General features: G+C 43.2%; 1 protein-coding gene and 1 long non-coding RNA gene across 2 annotated transcripts in view; one reads left to right on the forward strand and one right to left on the reverse strand.

Annotated features, from left to right (window-relative positions):
* PLCXD3 (phosphatidylinositol-specific phospholipase C, X domain containing 3) overlaps positions 1-1,419 on the reverse strand; it is a 125,228-nt gene extending 123,809 nt beyond the window's left edge. Inside the window, exon 1 of the mRNA XM_005875992.2 lies at positions 1,096-1,419. Within this exon, the coding sequence (XP_005876054.1) occupies positions 1,096-1,198 (103 nt within the window). The 5' untranslated portion in view covers positions 1,199-1,419. The remainder of the gene's footprint in view (positions 1-1,095) is intronic.
* On the forward strand, positions 182-10,368 carry LOC106727764. The gene is made up of 3 exons (XR_001364014.1): positions 182-640; positions 2,182-2,314; positions 9,850-10,368. It is a non-coding gene; the product is annotated as an uncharacterized LOC106727764 (long non-coding RNA).
* The last annotated feature ends 10,584 nt before the right edge of the window (positions 10,369-20,952 follow it).

Consider the following 20,952-nt stretch of genomic DNA (forward strand, 5'->3'; position numbering starts at 1 on the left):
GTGCCTAATGTGTAATTTGTCCTCTGGTCCGACCGGAGAAGGATTAGGCATCCACTCCTTCAGCCCAAGTGGAAAGTCCAATTGGTAAGGAAGTGCGGCCGTGTCCCGCTGTCGCCGCGGCCCACTGTCCTGGAGTGTCCTCCCCACCGCACACCTGAGCCAGGGGCTGCTGCGCGCACCAACCCGGAGACCTGCCCAGACCTCTGGTGCCAGCCGCGCGCCATGCTGAAGCCTCTGGGTGCCTCCTGCCTCTCCCGGCTTTGCCAGGCTCGCTCCCGTTCTCTTGGCTGTGGGGACACCCGGGACACCAGGACCATCACCTCCTGGTAATCCCACCCCTCCGCCTCCGCTGCTCAGGGCTCCCTCCGGGCAGCAAACGCAGGGTCCGCCAGGGCTCGTTTTCGTGACCCGGGAGCTGATCGTCGCTAACAGCGCTGGGATCACGGTTCACCCGGTGGCCACCGGGCCAGGCCCGCGGGTCCTCCCAGACCCCAACCCGGAGCCCTCCGCCCCTCGTCCCTGTCAGCTCCCGGGTCAAGGGCGGCGATCACGCTGCCGCTGGTCCCTCAACTTTCATCCCTCTCGGGGAAGCGCTTTGTCTCTTTAAAGGAGACGGGGACCATGAATAGAAATGGCTCAGGTAGGTTCTACCGGAGAAATCTACCAAATCCTCTGGATTCTGTGCCAGGGATGGAGTCGGAGGTACAGGCGCTGGACGGAGCCCCCAGGACACCAGCCGGCGCTCACAGCGCATGGTCCCCCACCGACCCAGATGCGCCCCCCGCCCCCCCGCCCCCGCCTCCAAGTCTGCGGAGAAGAACGAGGGAGGGGGCACCGGGGGCCAACCCACAGCCGAGCCTTTCCCGCTCCAGCCCTCTGCCACAGCCCGCTGCAAAAGCAGTCACCTTGATCCCCGCGCCAGGGTCCCCAGAGGTTAGGGAAAGGCCAGAGGCCGGAGGCTCCCGGGCAGCGCTAGCCTGGCCCCAGACCCACCCCTGGCACCCGGTTCCCTCCCGCGGGCACCCTGGCAACTTAGCACCTAGTGGCAGAGAAGCAGGGCGGGGCAGGTGGCGGCGCCCGCGCCGTGCGCCCTACCTGGGATGGCTAAATTGGTGAGGGGGATGCTGTGGATGCTCTCCGGGAGAGCTGCCATCCAGTCGGCCAATTTGAGCTCGTTCGTCCCCTGAGACGAGGCCATCGTGCAGGTGGCGTGCGCGCTGCGCTGCGGGTCCCGCACTGCTCGCTGGCAGGCTGGCAGGCTGCTGCCACTAATCCAGTGTGTGCTCCAGCCCCGCTAGAGTTTACACTCCGCTCTGCGCCACACCCACAGGATGGCGCAGACACACGCGGGTTTCAGTAATTATTCCAAACACCCCATGCTCCCCAGTGCCTCCGCCAGACTCTGCCCAAGCTGAGGCTCCTGACGTCCGCGCTCAGCTTTCTCCTCTCTCCCCTCCCTCCCAGACTCCCTCCTCCCGCCCTGGCCCTCCTCTGCGTCTCTGCCTTTTCTCGCCATCCTGCAGCTCTTTTTGGCTTTTTTCCTCTTCTTTTCTTTTTAAATCGCGGTTCATGGTCCTGTTCGGCCCTTTGATGTGACCACCTGATCCTATTTCTATAAAAAACAGTCTTGTGGTCGAGCCTAAATCTTGGTAGACTTTGGGATGCTATCTTCTCCCCACGAGGTGACTCACACACTGGCTTTCAGGACTTTGCATTCTTACCAAAGAGCTTTCCTTTCTGTAAGCTACAACAGGTGATGTTTCTCCCAGCCTGATGGAGCCTGCAGGTCTGCTTATAACAAAATGGTGGTCTGCAGTCACCACTTCGCCTAATTTTTTGAATGGTTGACGAGAGTGTGCTGTTGGCAAAGGGCAGTAAGTTCTAGGTGGTTCCTACTTAATGCCTGGCATCCTGTTTCTGACATTTCAAGATAAAGAAGCCCTTCGACCCCTTCATTGCTCATAGATCACGAGACCTCTTTGTGATTTCTATGGAGAAAGCTACCTGTGTCCTCTCTGTCATTGTCAAGCCACTCAGGATAAGCCCAGTGCCTAGTGCCAGAAGAAAATGACCACATTTCCCAGGGACATGCTGTCATTATTGACAGGAGCATTTGGTGAAATGTATTTGGCACCATTCAAAATGATCTGTGTGACTGTCGAAATTTTCATTCCCTGGCAGATTAGAGAGCTGTGCCTCTCTCAAGAGAAATCACTCATTGTGCCTCCAAAGAACTGTCTTGGTCCACCTGCTCTCAGACAAGACAAGGAGAGAAATCAAGTCTTACCAATGTGATGGGGACATGAAAACCAAGGTAAGAAAGAGAGCTGCTGTAAAGCATGGGGATGACTATTTCACTTCAGTAAACCATTAACATTAATAACAACAACAACTAAAGCTTGCTTATAATACAAGGATGTAGAACCCAAAGAATATTTCCCAGCGGGAGCACTTTGAAAACATGGAGAAAGGAGAGATAATGCCTTATGTGTGTGATCAAATTTTCCATTGTCCCATAGAATCAATGTATAGCTTCAAGAGGTCATGGTAGCCCTAGCTGGTTTTGCTCAGTGGATAGAGCGCCAGCCTGTGGACTGAAGGGTCCCAGGTTCGATTCCAGTCAAGGGCACTTGCCTGGGTTGTGGGCTTGTTCCCCGGTAGGAGACGTGCAGGAGGCAGCCGATCAATGATTCTTTCTCATTGTTGATGTTTCTATCTCTCTTTCCTTCTCCCTTCCTCTCTGAAATCAATAAAAATGTATTTTTTTTTAAAAAAGAGGTCATGGTAGGGTTATCTTTAAGAATGAAAAGGGGACATACTGGGATTTTTTCCAAGGTCAATCTTAATATTCTTACTAGCAGCAACATACCTTTTGATGAGTGTGAGAATTTAGCTCACTGTGGGATTATTGGTCAAGAGACCTACAAACACCACCCTTCTGGCTAATGCTGGTGCTCTGTGGGCATCACAGAGGGCAATGAGGAGAGCTCAGCCCTGGGAACCCAATGCTTTGGCTCTGAGGAGTTTGGGCAGGTCCTCGAGTTTCTGTCAGCCCTAGTTGTCTCCATTAGAAAACGATGATAGTAACTCAGAGATTCACAGTGAAGCTTCCTGGAAAGAGTGTAAGAGCTTGTTATCAGCAAATCGTCACACACAATATGAGACTTATGTTTATTGAGACAATGACATATGCATATTCTTCCTCTCGTTGCCTTTTCTATCCTTATAAAATATTTGTTTTCAAGAGAATGAAATAATTATTGAATCTTGGAAATATTTTTAACAAGAGACATTTTAAAGTCATGCCTTGTTTGAGTGTTGAACTTAGGAATTTCTAAAAAGTTACAAAGCATTTTCTTAAAAAATGAAGCCACCTTAACTGATGGGGAAAGTTGCCTCTATAAAGAATTGTACACTGTAACTTTTGGTAAAGCAAACAAGTAATCCCTCCCCTGTTTTATCTTCTTTGAGTGTTAGAATTTTTAATGTATTGGATTTTGCATAAAACCTTACATTTCTCTGCATGCAACTCACTAGAAAAGAGAGGGCTGGAAATTGATAGTTCTGAATTTCTTTCTTGGCTTATAATCCATTTTTTAAGTATATTTTTATTGATTTCAGAAAGGGAGAGAGAGGGAGATAGAAACATCAATGATGAGAGAGAATCATTGATCGGCTGCCTCCTGCACACTTCACACTGGGTATTGAGCCTGCAACCCAGGCATGTGCCTTGACCGGGAATCGAACCATGACCTCCTGGTTCATAGGTTGACACTCAACCACTAAGCAACACCAGCCAGGCTTATAATCAACTTTTAAGATAATTTTATGACCTAAATACCCAATCTTTCTATTATCAGCTCTTCCACTACTTACTAAGTGATATTAGGAAAAGCATGTAATTTCTCTTGGCTTTAGTTTACCCACGGTATTAATCAGGGTTTTTCAGAGAAACAGAATCAGTTTTATGAGAGAGCAATCCTATATAATGAAAGTCTAATATGCAAATAGACTGAAAGGCACTGACCACCATGGGGCAGATGCTCAATGCAGGAGCTGCCTCCAGCCCGAAGGCCCCAGGCCAGTCAGGGTGGGTGCCAGCAGGGTCTCCCCCCACCCCCCCAATCACCCTGCCAGTCGCCTCCTACAGAGGGAGGTGACCAGCGGGGTGGGGCGATCAGGGGTTGGGGCCGGCCAGTGAGCGGACCGGTGCCACCGCCCCCCCCCCATCATCCCAGTCGCCCCTGTTCTCCCCGCTGGTCACCCCACAGATCAGCCCTGATCGCCAGCCAGGCCTAGGGACCCTACCTGTGCACACCAGGCCTCTAATATATATATTAATTAGAGGCCCAGTGCACAAAAATTTGTGCACTGGCGGGGGGGGTGTCCCTCAGCCCTGCCTGTGCCCATTCACAGTCCAAGACCCCTTGTGGGATGTCCACCTATCGACTTAGGCCCACTCCCCGGGGGGATCAGGCCTAAGCTTGCAGTCAGACATCCTTCTGGCAGCCAGGGAGCCCTCGGGGGATGTCCAACTAAAGGCTTAGGCCCCCAAGGGATCAGGTCTAAACCGTTAGTTGGACATTCTTAGTGCTGCTACGGAGGTAGGAGAGGCTCCTGCCACCACCACTGCGCTGGCCAGCCATGAGCCAGCTTCTGGCTGAGTGGCACTCCCCATATGGAAGTGCACTGACCACCAGGGGGCAGCTCCTGCATTGAGTGTCTGCCCCCTGGTGGCCAGTGCGCATCATAGCAACCGGTCATTCTGCCGTTCAGTCAATGTGCATATTAGCCTTTTATTATTATATAGGATGTCCCTCTTTCCCCCCTTTTGCCCCCTCTACCCAGCTCTTGCCCCCCACTTCTCTCTGGCGACCTGCCCTTTTCCTTCACTTGCCTGAAGCAGCACCTCCTCTACCTAGCGCTCCTCTCCCGCCACTCGCATCCTGAGGCGAACACCCAGCCTCAGCAGCGGTCTCTCCGGATGTAGCGCCGCCCTGCTCTGAGCCTCTCCATACGTGGGACCACCCCACTCAGAGCCACGCCCCCTCTCCGTATGCAAACATGGTGCCGCCTTGTGCTTAGCCACGCCCCCTGCCTTTCCATACAGAAAATGGCACCTCCCACCTTGGGCTTAAGCCTCCAGGTGAAGAGCTGCCTCCCGCTTCCCAATGCAGGGCTAGATTGGGTCCCCGGGCGACAACGCAGCCCGGCTTCTGGGTCTTCTCTGATCACCTATCACCAGCCGGTGATCGGTGATCAGAGAAGCTGGGTGGGGCAGGGAAGAGGCGGCTGCTGGTATCCACCTCTTTTCTACCCTGCCTGGCTTCTCCAATCACTGGCTGGGGGGCAGGCAAAGGCGGCCTGGTTCTCTGATCATGGGCCAGGGGTAGGGCAAAGGCGCCTTTGCCCTGCCACCCGGCTCTTGGCTGCCGCCTGGGTTTCCGATGACCGTCAGCAGCAGGCGGCTTCTTCCATCCTTCCCCTTTCGCGTCCCAGCATTGCGCCTACGTATGCAAATTAACCGCCATCTTTGTTGGTAGTTAATTTGCATATCACCCTGATTAGCCAATGGGAAGCGTAGGGAAGGTACGGTCAATTACCATGTTTGTCTATTATTAGATTATATATATATATGTATATGTATATGTATATGTATATGTATATGTATATGTATATATCTGCTTTTAGTGAAAAAATTATCCTTACAATTCAACCCTAAGGGGATCTTATTTCTCATCCAGTCTGTGGCTAGTTGTAGTGGAGAGATTTTATGGAATTGATTTGTGAGAACTGGAAACTCTGAATGGCAGGCCAGCAGACTGGTAACTTAGGTAGGATTTCTATGTTTCAGTCTTGAAGCAGAATTCTTCTTCTTCAGAAAACCTGTCTTTGCTCTAAGGCATTCAACTGCTTAGATGAGGGAGGCCTACCCACATTAAAGAGTGTAATCTGCTTTACTCAGAGTCAAATGATTGTGTATGCTAATCATATCCACAGATACCTTCACAACAACATCTAGACTAGTGTTTGACCAAACTACTGGGCATCACAGCCTAACCAAGTTGACACACATAATTAACCATCACACCCACTGACAAACTAAACTAGAATTTGTTATTGATCTCTAGAGCTCCTTTTGACTCTATTATTATATAATCTTGTTTTCTTTGTGATGACTTCTCACACATATAGCTGCTGGAAATAGCAAAAAAAAACAAACAAACAAAAAAACACCTTAGTTTTTTTATTCTATCCAACCAACTCAAGGTATAGATCAACCATTTTATCACTACAAAATACTAATGAGTTTTCATTGTGGTGCAATAGGAGCCAACCATTTTTAAAAAGACTCTGATAAGAATAAATGGAAAGAGAAAAATGACATATCACAGTGGTTTCATGCTGTTATTAAAGTTTATGTAATCCTCAGTTGTCCATCAACATCACACTATACACAGTTTATAAACATTGCTACTCATTTGGAATATTTTATTACTTTATATCTTCTTCCACTCAAAAAAAAAAAAAAACATGGTTCTTTGGTATGTATTATCTTTCATTAGTTCATAATATTTCTTAATTGTTGGAGCTACTAGTATATATGTGGTTTTTTTTCCCAATTAAATTGATGCTGAGTTATATTCTGAAAAACAAGGTTCCTTACAGGTCAGCTGAATAATATTTTACAAGAGGAACTTTGTTTAAAACAATTCAGCCAAATCAATAAAAAAATATAATGTTCAGAAATATACTTTCACAAATTTAAAATATGTAAAGAGGGACAATAAAGAACCTTTGTAAAATTAAAAATTAATAATCAATGCATTTTACCATTCTCTACCACCTCTACCTGGATATCTCATTCAAAGAAATGTACTATATTTAACTATAAAAAATGGATTTTGTACTTAAATTCAAAATTTAAGCCCTAACTGGTTTGGCTCAGTGGATAGAGCATCAGCCTTCAGACTGAAGGGTCCTGGATAGAATTCAGGTCAAGGGCACATGTCTGGATCACGGGTTTGATCCCCAGTGGGGGGCATGCAGGAGGCACCCCAGCAATGATTCTCTCTCATCATTGATGTTACTATCTTTTTCTCCCTCTTCCTCTCTGAAATCAATAAAAATACATTAAAGATTTTTTAAAGTGATAATCCCCACTTCCACCACCATATTAACCCTTTAGGGTTTTCAGTCCTTCTCCTCTTATCTTCCCCTACATATACTCCTTATATGCCAACCCCAAATAAGCTAATTAACACTCACTGAATACAATCTAGGGATTGCAATCACAAGTTATGGGATCTGAAGACTGGGATTCAAATCCAGGTTCTCCCAATTAATTTCTGTGTGTTTTTGTTCCCTTCACTGAAGTGTGAAGAATAATTATTTCTTCCTGGGCATGGGAAAATGGAAGGCACTATGAAGCTTAAATGAATTGAAGAATTTGAAGTTTATTGAACAGAATGGAAACACAAGAAGCTACAATTCATCATTATGCTTCTTGCTCCCACCAAGCCTTTTCTTATGCTGTTAACTCCACACGGAGTACAGTTTGATGCTTTCATATATCAAAATTCTTTCTATTCTAACTCATCTTTGCAATTTTCCTTACTATCCAGAAGTACACCCATTGCAGTTTTTTTATAGCTATCTTTTAATATGTTTCTAATTTCCTAGCTGATCTTAAAGCATTATGTGGACAGAAATAGTGTTAGATACCCTCTAATGCAGCGGTTCTCAACCTGTGGGTCGCGACCCCTTTGGAGGTCGAACGACCCTTTCACAGGGGTCGCCTAAGACCATCCTGCATAACAGATATTTACATTATGATTCATAACAGTAGCAAAATTACAGTTATGAAGTAGCAACGAAAATAATTTTATGGTTGGGGTCACAACATGAGGAACTGTATTTAAAGGGCCAGAAGGTTGAGAACCACTGCTCTAATGCCTCTTGCAGTATCTAAAACATACAAGGGATCATTATAATAATTTATTTACTTAGTTCATAAATACCTATTGAGTGTCTATTATGTGCTCTATTCCAGTGAAAGAAGATGGAGCAGCAAGTCCCTGAACTCATTGGGCTTGTGTTTCAGGCAGAGAGCAGCAAATGATAGCTTAATGGTTGAATAAACAAATGACCTGGCTATATCTCTCACTTCAGTGTCAAAACCCTCCTTTAACATGCCTATTTTTTAGCTTTTCACAAAGTAGCAAGAGACTTATAACTCAGTTTTGAAAATATATTTTAAAAGAAAAATTGGTTTGGAATTGTTTTGCCTCTCTTAATATTTCCATGATTCTACCCCTCCCTAGGGCTATGTTGGTAAGTCAGTGGTGACACTTGGACATAACATGTCGTGCTCTTCTAGATTCCTAGAAAAAAACTGATTTCTCCAAGCATGGGGGTTGGGGAGGACAGAAGGGAAGGAAGGAAGGTGACTGTTTTAGGGTCATATGCAGATTCAGAAAAATCCTGAAACTATTACACTCATTGTTGCTTAAAAAAATTATGAGCATAATTATACCAATGTTTTTAGCAGCATTATTCACAATTCAAAAAGTGAAAACAACCCAAGTATCCATCAACAGATGAGTGAATACAAAAATGAGGTATAACCATACAATGGAATATTATTCAGCATTAAAAAGGAAGGTAATTCTGATACCTGTACATCATGGATGAACTTGGAAGACAATATGCTAAGTAAAATCAGACACAAAGGAAAATATCATATGATTCCACTTACATGAGGTACCTCAAATAGTCAAATTCATAGAGACGGATAGTTGAATAGTGGTGTTCGGGCTGGGGGCGTGGAGAATGAGGACTTTACTTAACAGATACAGAGGTTCAGTTTAAGGTCATGAAAAAGTTCTGGAGGAGGACTGGTAGTAGTGAAGGTTGCACAACAAGGTAAATGTACTAATGCCATTGAACTGTACACTTAAAAAATTAAAATGGTAATTTTTATGTTGTGTATATTTTATTACAGTAAAAACAACTAAATAACCAGTGACTCTGTTAGACAGAAGTACCCTACTCATTTTATCAATTATAAAGTCCCCATCATAACCATTTAGCAATCCTATATCCTCCAGCCAGTGACTACCAGGAACACACCTGAAATTATATAAATTGGTTTATTTCTTTTTGCAGTGGGAGAGAAGGTACGTCATGAAAACCCTGAGACATCTCAGTTGGGGGTGTAAGAACATATGGTATTTGCTCTTATGTTAGGTAATTCGGGGAGCGGTTAGGAAGTGGATTTTTGCTCTGATTTGAATACTGTGAGGAAGTGGTGAGGAGGGTAATTCAATGAGCATCTTCATAAATCTTATCTGGAAGCAGGAGAGACTAGACCAAGGCTAGAGCTGTGATAAGTAAAGAAGCAGCAGTTACTCATGAGAGTGGGGGAATGTCAGATCACCAGGGGGCATGGGCAATGTTAATGTTTTGTCTATTTTCAGGCCTGATTACAGAGGGCTTATGTTCTTTTTTTTATGATTCATAAAAGTCATGGAATGGTCTTGTCTAATGTTTCGTGAACATATTTGTGTTCAGCAGGTGAACACCAAGGCCTGGCTGATAGTTCCACAGGAACTCCTCCATGTCAGGGACTAGTTTCCTCTTTCTCGCCAGTAAATAAAAGGACACAGCCCAATTTAATTACCTGGTGTTCCAAAAGTCCTTGTCTAGTAGACCTCTGTCAATGACAGATGTCATTATTAACTTTGATATGGACTCCCCACGAGTAAGATTTTACGCTTTATGACACAGACAGATTGATGCGATAAAGCCAAATTTGTATATGACAAGCTCATGCGTGTTCTTACACAGGCATGCCCTGGGACACCTGCTGTATCCTCCTGCCCTTCCAGATGGTCCCTCCGCTACACCGTACACAGAAGCAAAGGTGATCCCTGCTGAAGGATCATTCAATTTGCATTTCTTTCCGGTCTCTTCATGCAAACCACAAAGGCAATTGTCTCTATCTCAGGCTGTCTGACAGGCACAGGTAATGCTGGGGACACCACTAACACCTTAAAGAAAGAGATTCTGAGAAGAAAGGTCAGATAATGAGTTCTTGGTCTAACCCTAGCCCTGGAACTGCAGATCAGCTGTGGAAGAGTGTCAGAAATCTGGGCACTGTGAGAGGAGACCCATGTCTAGCTGTTGAGGGAGCGTTAAGCAACGCTTAACACTGAATTAGCAAAAATGGCACTTACTCGTTTTCCTAGCTACCAGTCCAGTGGCATTTAAGACTATACCTTTCTAATAAAGGTTTACTCTAAAGATTGGACAGCCATCTTCATTCAGTGCTAAATCTTTCTTTACAACTTTATGCAACCCCTTCTCCTTAAGCCTGAATTTTTCCTTTTGTTTTTATCATATAGACAAACAATGAAAAGATTGCAAATACTCTTAGATGCTTCAGCTCAATGGCTCAAATGTAACCATTCATTATAAGGAATGTCAACAAATCCCCTTTATTTGAAAAGGTTTATTTCACACCATATATAGCGCCTTGACTTTTTAAACTCAATATTGGAATACTTGCTCACACCACTATTGTAAAAAAGATTATGAAGATAAGGGTAGTTGAGTGAGTTATTTAAACCTCCTCATCCTCTGGACTTAAGCCATTAAATAAGTAAAATGCATAGTATTCCAAAGGTTATTATGGACAAGATACCTTTCTAAAATTATTAACAGTGCCTGACAAATAGGGGTTGCTAAGTAAATGTTAGCTTCCTCCCCTATTCCTCATCCCTTACCTCCTGCTATCAGGGTTTCCATGGACCTCAGGCAGCAGGGGAACAGGCTTGGGTCTGAACAGAGGCACAGTTCCATCCTGCTAAGTCCCACACAGGCTCAGAGCCACCTGACTTCGTCCTCTTCCCCAATTAGCCTGTGGCACCAGCAACACCACCACCTTCATTTCTGTCTGAAGAGTGATCCTCAGAACCCATGGGATCGAGAGTAACTCATCAACCACTCAGCCTGGCTCACCACTGTTCTGTCACTTAACCATGCACTAGACAAGAAGAAAAATAAAATAAAGATGAGGGTAGGATGGGGAGAAACAAAGTAGAATGCATTTGTTTATTTTCATTCCATGAATAAAGTTATCTGTGAATCATTTATGTTTTCAAAAACATAAGAATAAAGAAAGATATAATAAAATGTTCAGACTCTGCATTTATCATAGTAAATGCATAAACTTAGGGCAGGGGTGGGGAACGTCCAGCCCACAGGCCGTGTAAGGCCCTAGAAATCATTGTGTCTGACCCTGCCATGGCATTAGAGGTGAGTTCATTAAATATTTGGCCAAACAGAGCAGGCTGATTTTTAAGTTGATAATTTTATATGGCCTCGAATGATATTATTAATATTCAAATGGCCCTTGGTAGAAAAAAAAGGTTCCCAACCCCTGACTTAGGGGATGTTGCAGCTAAGCCATGAACTGTAGATGCTCAGAGTAGCTACCCACAACTCTAACTGACCATGAACAGATTCATTGTGGGATGAGAAAAACATGAAACTTCCTTTCTAACACAGAAAATTAGTAAGCAACTTCTACATTTTAATGAGATTGGCAGAAAACCCAATGCGGTCAGGGCGCTGTAAAAGGACACACTTCTCAAAGTGAATAATGATGCTGCTTTACAGACACGCGGGTCAGAAGACAGATCTTGATTTCACATGGAAATGCAAACATGCAGTACTTAAAGTTATGGTTAAGTGACATGGCCATCTATGGACCTTTGAGCAACAGAAGAAGAATGTCCCAGTATTCACTGGCTAATAACGGGGAAGTAATTTTCTATTTAAAATAATTTATAGCAGCGGTTCTCAACCTGTGGGTCGCAACCCCTTTGGCGATCGAACGACCCTTTCACAGGGGTCGCCTAAGACCATCCTGCATATCAGATATTTACATTATGATTCATAACAGTAGCAACATTACAGTTATGAAGTAGCAATGAAAATAATTTTATGGTTGGGGGTTACAACATGAGGAACTGTATTTAAAGGGCCAGAAGGTTGAGAACCACTGATTTATAGCAAGATAATTATAATCCATCATTATCATATGCCTTATGTAATTAGAAAACTTGAATTCTTCATCCATGACAATTGTTGGTATAATTTTCCACAAAGATATTAGCCATTATACCTCATTATTAACTTTGATTAGTGAGATTAAGAAAGAATACATCTATTATGATTATTCATGCAGCTCTTCTTTCACAAACCTTGAAAGAGCTGAGATGTAGCTACAGGCTTATACCTAAGAGACGGAGGGTTTGGAACATTCAATGTTTGAAAAGAATGGGTTTGAACTGACTGCAGCTCATCACAGTGGCGCTAAGGGAATTGGGAGGCTATCACCTAATTAAAAATAATTTTAAAATGAACTATAGAAAACAGCTGTTGGAAACAATTATAAGGCTATGTAAAATAAGCATATTTCCACATATAATGTGTTTAAAGATGTGATTTTATGTCAGGGAATCTGCTGAAGTTAATAGTTATAGAAATAATTAAAATATATTACAAACAACTTGGAAATTATGTGAACAGATTGTGTGTGAAACAAATATTGGCAGGCCAGCTCATTATTAATATGACACAATGGCTTCAGACCAACAAAAGAGAATTTTAAGTATCTGTCATTGATATGTATCAACCACTTTAAGATTAGCCTATACACAAGTTCAGTGGTCGGCAAACCGTGGCTTGTGAGACACATGTGGCTCTTCCACAAAATACCACGTGCGGGCACGCACATACAGTGAGAAGTTGACTTAAAACTTTAAGTAAAGTTTATTAAGTTAATTTTAGGGAACGTTGTGGAGTGAAAGAAGATGTAGTGTTGAGGATTGAGAAAGGTATGTTGAGATGGTTTGGACATATAGAGAGGATGAACGAAAGGAGATATACGAAACAAGTATACAAGAGGAGTGTGGATGGGAGAGTTGGAAGGGGTCGACCTCAGCGAACGTACCTCAATCAGATTGAGGACGTTTTTAGCAAAGGCCAGCTTAGGAGTACCCTAATTAAGTTAATAACAATGTACTTAATAGTTAATAACAATGTTAATCACAATGTACTTAAACTTATATAGTTTAAGTTTAAAAAATTTGGCTCTCAAAAGAAATTTCAATCATTGTACTGTTGATATTTGGCTCTGTTGACTAATGAGTTTGCCGACTACTGCCCTAACCAGATAATCCTTTTACTGTTTACCAAACCTTACCTTTGATATGTATGTTTGCTTTGCTAAAGGGCAAAATGTGTAAATAAAAAGCACTTCACTAGAGGATGAGGCTTCCGCCTGACTTTCCCCCATGCCTTCCAAATTTATATTTCTTGTCTAGTGTATCCATTTATGCGTCAGCCCCTTTTCCAGATTCCTGAACCAAAAAGACTGAGGCATATATCCACCTGAACTTATTAGCCATTTGACTCACTGTAGCCATATTCCACATGTTTCTTTTGCTGGTGTAATAAGTATACTCGAACTTTCTCTCTATATGCCTTTCTTATGTTTTTTCAATAATTTAACTTTTCCCATGCCCACTATCCTATGATATTAAAGGGAAGGGTATAAAGGAGTCTGGGCATAACACCAACATTGTCTGTTATCCCTTTGCTCATAGCTTTGATCATGAATCTGATTTATAAACAAAATTAACTTGTAGGTGGTTTTTGCTCTTCTTTCACTTGATTCCTCCTATGATCTTCCTTTCAATCTAAATATATTTAAGTTTGATGTTATTCCTCTAGAATTTAAATTCAAAGGACAGTTCTTGTCCTTACCTCTATATTTTCAAATCAAAATTATTTTCCCATAAAAGTTCTCCTTTCCTTTTTAACTAGCATACATTATGAATCTCTTCTGTTGTACAATAATTCAGACTGTCCAGGTCATTTCTATGATGGGTCAACATATTAAACAATGGCATAACTAATTATATATATATATATATATTATGCAAAGTGTCCCCTTGGGAGTTTGACTGACCGGGAGTTCAATCACTCGCTATGACATGTGTTGACCACCAGGGGGCGGAGTGGAATGAAGGGAGGCTCTGGCTGGCAGCTGGCGGCCGCTAGGGACCCTACCAGTGCACGAATTTCGTGCACTGGGCCTCTAGTCTCATTATAAGAGCTCACTAAGTTCTCAGTAAACACGCCTTTCTAAGGAAAAGAAAAGGCTCTGTGGTAATCCCGAGGCTCTGTGCTTTGAGGAGCAGGGTGCCCAGAAGGATGGGCAATGATTCAGAGAAGCAGCCATAAGAAAAGGATCTACACATGTGAACCTCTGTTACATTCCCTGGGTTCCCTACTGTGAGCACTAGACCTTGTACTGGAATGCAAGAATATCCACTTTCTACTCTATACACACACACACACACACACACACACACACATACACACACACACACACACACCACTTCAGTTTTGCCTTTTGTGGATTATTTTCCCCTATAAACTCCATTTTTTACATAATCTAATTTCAGACATACATATAAATTATAAGTTTTAATGTGATTTGCTTTGTGTCCCCAACTTCTTCCACTCAAACCTCAAGGTGTAATCTTTTTAATGAGAATATACTTCATTGCTTTGACTTCTGGTAGATTTGTATCACATCAGCTCCTCCGAGTGTCTCGATGACTTTAAAGAGCCATATAGGCCATTAAGCTGAGAAGGTGGGAGACAGGGGGGAAGAGGATCTGGGCATTTAACAATGATTACATTAAGTCCATTAAGAAGAGTGCACAGCTTGACAAACATCATTCCTATCTGATGAACAACCTCTTCAAAGACTGGCTGTGCAGCTTTAGAAGGGGCTCTGGGTTGGTAATTAATGTCAGAGTATAAACAGCAGATTTAAATGTGATCAAGATCACATTTCCATGATTGAAACATTATATTATGCCAAGTGCATTTATCTCTGGCAAGAGTGTAATCTAAAGAATGTTCAACCATGCATTAATGAGGTCATAAATCGAGTGTGGTTTCACTACAGCATACATCTAGAAATTCAAATGGATAGTTTCTTTGGGCAGCTTATTTGAAGACTATAAATTTATAAATCTCTGAATATTTATCTCTCTTGTACACGTGTGCACACTTATGTGTGTGTAAAATTTTATTAAGATCTTCACTGTGTTGGACTATTTAAATGACTGGCATTAAAAAAATACATATGTATTGAATTAAACTTGGCCAAACTAATAGTTTTAACTTTAAGGTGGATTAAGACTTTCTAATAATCCTGTATTATATTCCTTTGAATAAATTTTCTGCTTCAAAAAAATCAAAGCCAGTGTGAATGTCTTTTGGATTATGGTTGCTTCACATTAAGAAGAAAATTTTGAAATGACTCTCTTGGGAAGGTAGACTTGTCTTTCTGTACCATCATGTTTATAGCAAAACAACCAGCATCAGACAGGCTTGAGATAATTTCTCTATCCTCACCACTAACTCCTAGCTATTTCTTCTAAGGCTATTATCAATCACTTTTTAATCTTATACTTATTTGTTGAGGGAATTAAAAACTGATCATAACTGACAAATATAAAAATGATCACTATAACAATTATTTAAGAAGCTGCTGTCATCCCTAGGGTTGGAGAAACAAGGAAAATGATTTGAGGTTATCAGATCCCAGGTGCTTGGAGCAGGGGTTCTGATGAGTAGAGACTCGGACCTCCGAAGAGATCCATTGCCCAACCCATTGAGGGTACCTCTGAGGGCAATGAGACTGATGCCAGAAGTGTGGCCATTCTGGAACGTGGGAAAAATCTGGGACCTGCTGCCAGTGAAGACCCTCGCTAGGGCAATGGCAATAAGAGCATCAAGCTGCACAGAAAGGATGAACTCCCTTCTTCGTCATCCGGCCTTCCAGTATCCTTTACTGCCCCCTATTGGCATCACCTAGCAGAAAACCAGCTACTAAAGCAGAAACAGTGTGCAGACTTCCTTATCTCAAATCGGAGATAAAGAAAAGTGGATTTATCACCAAGGAAAAACAGCTTAGCAACTGGCTTGTGTGTTATCCACATCCTAATCCCTGAAACTTGTGTATATATTACCTTACGTGGCAAAAAGAGGCTTTTCAGATGTAAATATGTTAGGGAATCTCTAGAGAGGGAGATCATCCTGAATTATCTGAGTGAATCTGAGGGAATTACTAGAGCAGGGGTCCTCAAACTACGGCCCGTGGGCCACATGCAAATACAAATATTGTATTTGTTCCCGTTTTGTTTTTTTACTTCAAAATAAGATATGTGCAGTGTGCATAGGAATTTGTTCATAGTTTTTTTTTAAACTATAGTCCGGCCCTCCAATGGTCTGAGGGACAGTGAACTGGCCCCCTGTTTAAAAAGTTTGAGGACCCCTGTACTAGAGTCTTTACCAGAGGGAGGCTGAAGGGCAGGAAGGGCAGAGTCAGGGGAGGAGGGGGCGGGGACAGAAGAGAAGAGAGAGAGAGGGGTTTAAAGTTACTGTTCCAGCCCTAGCCAGTTTGGCTCAGTGGATAGAGCATCAGCCTGTGGACTGAAGGGTCCCAGGTTCGATTCCAGTCAAGGGCATGTACCTTGGTTGTGGGCACATCCCCTGTGGGGAGTGTGCAGGAGGCAGCTGATCGATGTTTCTAACTCTCTATCCCTCTCCCCTCCTCTCTGTAAAAAATCAATAAAATATATTTTAAAAAAATAAAGTTACTGTTCCAGAGTGGACATAATGTTGGATTTTTGTTATACACTTTAATCTAATATTTTTGTTATCAATCAGAGCTTTAACTCAAGACAATTGAGAAACACTTCCCACTCTCCTCTCCAAAGACAGAAGCTCAGAGAAAATTGTAAGGCACTCTCCCTAAAGTGCTCAGTAAATATTGGCAACTAACTAATACCTCTTTTTACGTTTCCATTACTTCCTCTGAGAAGTTGCAGTTTAATGGATTTTTCCCCAGAGGAGTTCTGCCCACCAAACTCAATTCAACAATGCCGTCCCCTGCTGTGGAGAGAGCAGCATGCCCACAGTGCCCTGAGTTCTATAGCTTGTGTGGGCTGATCCTTGAGCAAAAGCTGGAATAGTCAGTTCTTAAAGAGGAAGGAAAAGTCATGTGATGGCCTGTAACTTTGAAAAGAAAATTGCCTGTGTAGAGAGTGGGAGAAATGCATGAGAAATTTTTAAAAAAACAAAATTCATTGAATAAATATTGACTGGCTTGTCAGTGGTCTGTCTTTTAGAGACGGCATTTCCGTGGTTGGCCCTATGATACTTTTAGCCAAGATGGTAAAAAGAAAACAGGACACCCTTTAGAAAACAAAAAGAAGGAATCTTGCCGCATCTTCTCTCCTTCTTCATCCTTGTTCCCCTGCCACTGAGGTCTCAAGTACAGCTCTGGCTGGACCTTGGGTCAGTTTTCTCAATCTGATATGGGCCATGTGGAGTCTCAGAGAGAATGGGCTGTACTGTATCCACCTAGGTCTTCTTTAATATATTTCAAATTAGTTTTATAATTATCAATATAAATATTATATTCACACAGCAACAACAGGGGGCTCTCCCCTGTGGAGTTAATTAAATGCCTATAAATTAGCTCAGCTCAGTCTGCCAAGGCTGCATAATTTCATGATTTAAACGTGGGCTTTAATTGCAAATGGAATGAGTTTGAATTCCTTTGAGTTTTACTTTTATTATAAACCTCCCTAGCTCTTTTTCCTTCTGATAGCCAATAGATAACCGTAATTTTTCATTTCATCATTTTTTTTCCATGGCACTCTGTCTTGGAGCTAAAGGAAATATTTGAGTAATCTGTGGTTCCACGAAGGAAAAAGCACACATCACATTAAATCTAATTTTCAGGAAATTTACTGCATTTTTGATGGACAAGGAACTGTGCCTCCTTGGCCCTTTAGAGTGCCTCATGAAAGCATACTGTGCAGTATGCTTTCCTTTCCTTTCTCAGTGTGTCTCTGCAGCTTCAGGAATCAAGAACAGACCCCTCAGCAGCGATCCTTTGAAAGGGAATTTTGATTGACTAACTTTCCATCAAGACGAGTGTTCCCAGCATGTGAGAATATAATGATGCTTGCTACATGCACAGTTGGATGCTGCCATAAGCAGCACATTTTTTAACGTCAGATCAATCACCCCTCCTTCCTCTGGGTGGGGTTGCAGTCCAGAAACATTGCCCATTGATAAACTAGCCCTCCTTACCTGATGGCCAAGTCATCACTAGAATCAGAGACTTGTGGAAGGAAGCATTTCTGCAAATACAGCACAGTCCTGTGAAGTCTGTTCTCTAACAGATTTCTACTATAAAAGCCAAGCAGTGTTCATATAGGGGAGAAAAGTCTCACACTGGGCTCAGTCAGAAATTATTGACAAAGGAGAGCTTGTGTTGTTTTCCAAGAAAAAACATGTTTTCCCCCCAAAGTAGCCAAGAAGTTGGAGTTCACTCCAGAAGGTCCCCTTCCCTGATGGAAGGTCTTTCTTAGGTCCGTCTACATACGCTGGGGTACTCCTTAGCCTTCTCTATGCAGTTCTCAAGTGTGTACCTGGAAGAGGGATGAATTGGGGAGTACGGTCTCAACCCCAGCTTCACCACTTTGGAAAATGACTGACCTCTCTGAGCCCTGATTTCCCAGTTTGTCAAATAAGGACAAATAATGCTAAAATATAGACATATTTGGACATATACATATATATCTTAACCTCTGTTCCAGGCTGTGATGGCCTGTCAACATTTTAGGTAATTATAGAAAGTTATATAAAATAGATGATATAGGATTTTGAGGGGGTGATATGTTCTGTTCTATATCTTGATTTGGATGGTGGTTACACAACTGTATGTGTTAGCCAAAATTTGTAGAACTGGACACTAAAAAAGGAGAAATTTTGCTGACTGTAAATCATGCCTTAATACAGTGGTTCTCAACCTTGGCTGCACATTGGAATCACCTGGGAATCTTTTTAAAATCCTGATTTCTGGGTCTCATCCTCCGGAAATTCTGTTTCTTTGTTATGGCGTGGGGCCACAACATTAGTAACAAAGAAAGAGAATTTCCGGAGGATGAGGCCCAGAAATCAGGATTTTAAAAAGATTCCCAGGTGAATCTAATGTGCAGCCAAGGTTGAGAACCACTGCCTTAATAGAACAATGGAGAAGGATAATGTGGATAGTGTAGAAAATGGTGATCATTAATTATATCTGTTATTCATCATTTCAGATGCTCAATGAACTTACAGAGAACTTAGTTTTTTAAAATATTTTCCTTCTTAGACTTAAATCCCATATTTTTTACTTTATAAAGTTGTAGTCACTTCCCAGGTGTTGGAAATGAATTACCATCTCATTCTCTAAACATAAAGCAAAATGTGGAGCTTTGTTTATCTTTCTTAACAAACTCGCCGCTTTTATGTATTAATTTGAGGAACTATTACAAGATCTCCCTGTTCCTTGCACGACCTACCTCAGAGGACGGTGTGACGAAGACCTCCTGTATAAGTGTCAAAAATTGCAAAGTTTTGTGCCAGTACAAAATGGGAGAAAAGGACACTTGCTGGTTCAACTCTCAGATTTGAGAGCTCAAAAGCAACAGGTTTCGGCAGTGCCCTCGGCCCTCCCGGATCTGTCTCCTGCTTCAACAGAAGAGACCCAGGGAGGCCCCTTCCAGCCTCGGGCCACTCTCCTGGGTCTTATCCTGTCACCACCTTCAGAGCCACCTCCGGGACCAGCCAACACACCATTTTTTTTTTTTATACCTTAACTTCCTTATTGCCGAACAACCATAAGCTCCAAAATTCGTCAGAATTATTCCACCCACCGAGGTGGAGGCTGTGGTCCACCGCCTGGCCAGCCTGCCTCTGCGGCCGCCTACACCTACCTCTCTCTGGGCTTCTATTTCCACCCGATGTGGCTCTGGAGGGCGGAGAGTTGGAGGAAAGAAGCGCGAGGGCTCCCAGCGGAAAACCAGCTCGGTGGCCGCATTCTCTCCAGGACATGCTGGGTGGGCAAAACTCAGGACTCCATGGAAGCCGCCCTGGCCTTGGAGAGGAGCCTGAGCCCAGCCCTCCTGGAGCTGCAGGCCCTGGTTCTCCCGCGCAGGCGCTCAGCGCTGTGACTTCCTGCAGAACCACTTCCGGGTGAGGAGGTGAAACTCATCAAGAAGATGGGCGACACCTGCCTCACCTCCACGGGCTGCCGCCCCCGGCTGGGCTGGGTGAGCATCTTTTTGAAAGGCATCCCTCAAGCTCAGTGGTTCTCAACCTTCTGGCCCTTTAAATACAGTTCCTCATGTTGTGACCCAAGCATAAAATTATTTTCGTTGCTACTTCATAACTGTGATGTTGCTACTGTTATGAATCGTAATGTAAATATCTGATATGCAGGATGGTCTTGGGCGACCCCTGTGAAAAGGTCGTTCGACCCCCAAAGGGGTCGCGACCCACAGGTTGAGAACCGCTGCAGTCAAGCACGACCAGGAGCCTTTGGAGCCCAGATGCCTTTGAGAGGCCCCTCTGCGTCTCCTGGTGTCTGACTTTTACCTGAGCCTCTCCCCCAAACTCCTGCCATTCTTTTAGCCACCCTGGAGCCATCTCCCATGCATTGGACCAAATGAAACAATAAAGCTTTTTGCAGAAAAAAATAAAAGCAACAGGTTTCACTTGTGCACTTCCTGCCTCGCCAACCACAGAAAGAGGCGTGTAGTGAGTTCTAGTCCCAGCTCCTCCCCTTACTTGGTGACTTTGATCCTCCAGTAGACACAGTACCTATTTTATAAAAATTGAGGTCAGCTGAGACAATGTGTACAAAAACATGTTTAAATTGTTAAGTCTCATATAACTATCTATAAAGATAAAAGCGTAATATGCTAATTAGGCTTGGCAGCCAGACAACCTTCCAAACGAAGC

This window comes from Myotis brandtii, unplaced genomic scaffold (assembly GCF_000412655.1).
Source record: "Myotis brandtii unplaced genomic scaffold, ASM41265v1 scaffold478, whole genome shotgun sequence".
NCBI lineage: Eukaryota > Metazoa > Chordata > Mammalia > Chiroptera > Vespertilionidae > Myotis > Myotis brandtii.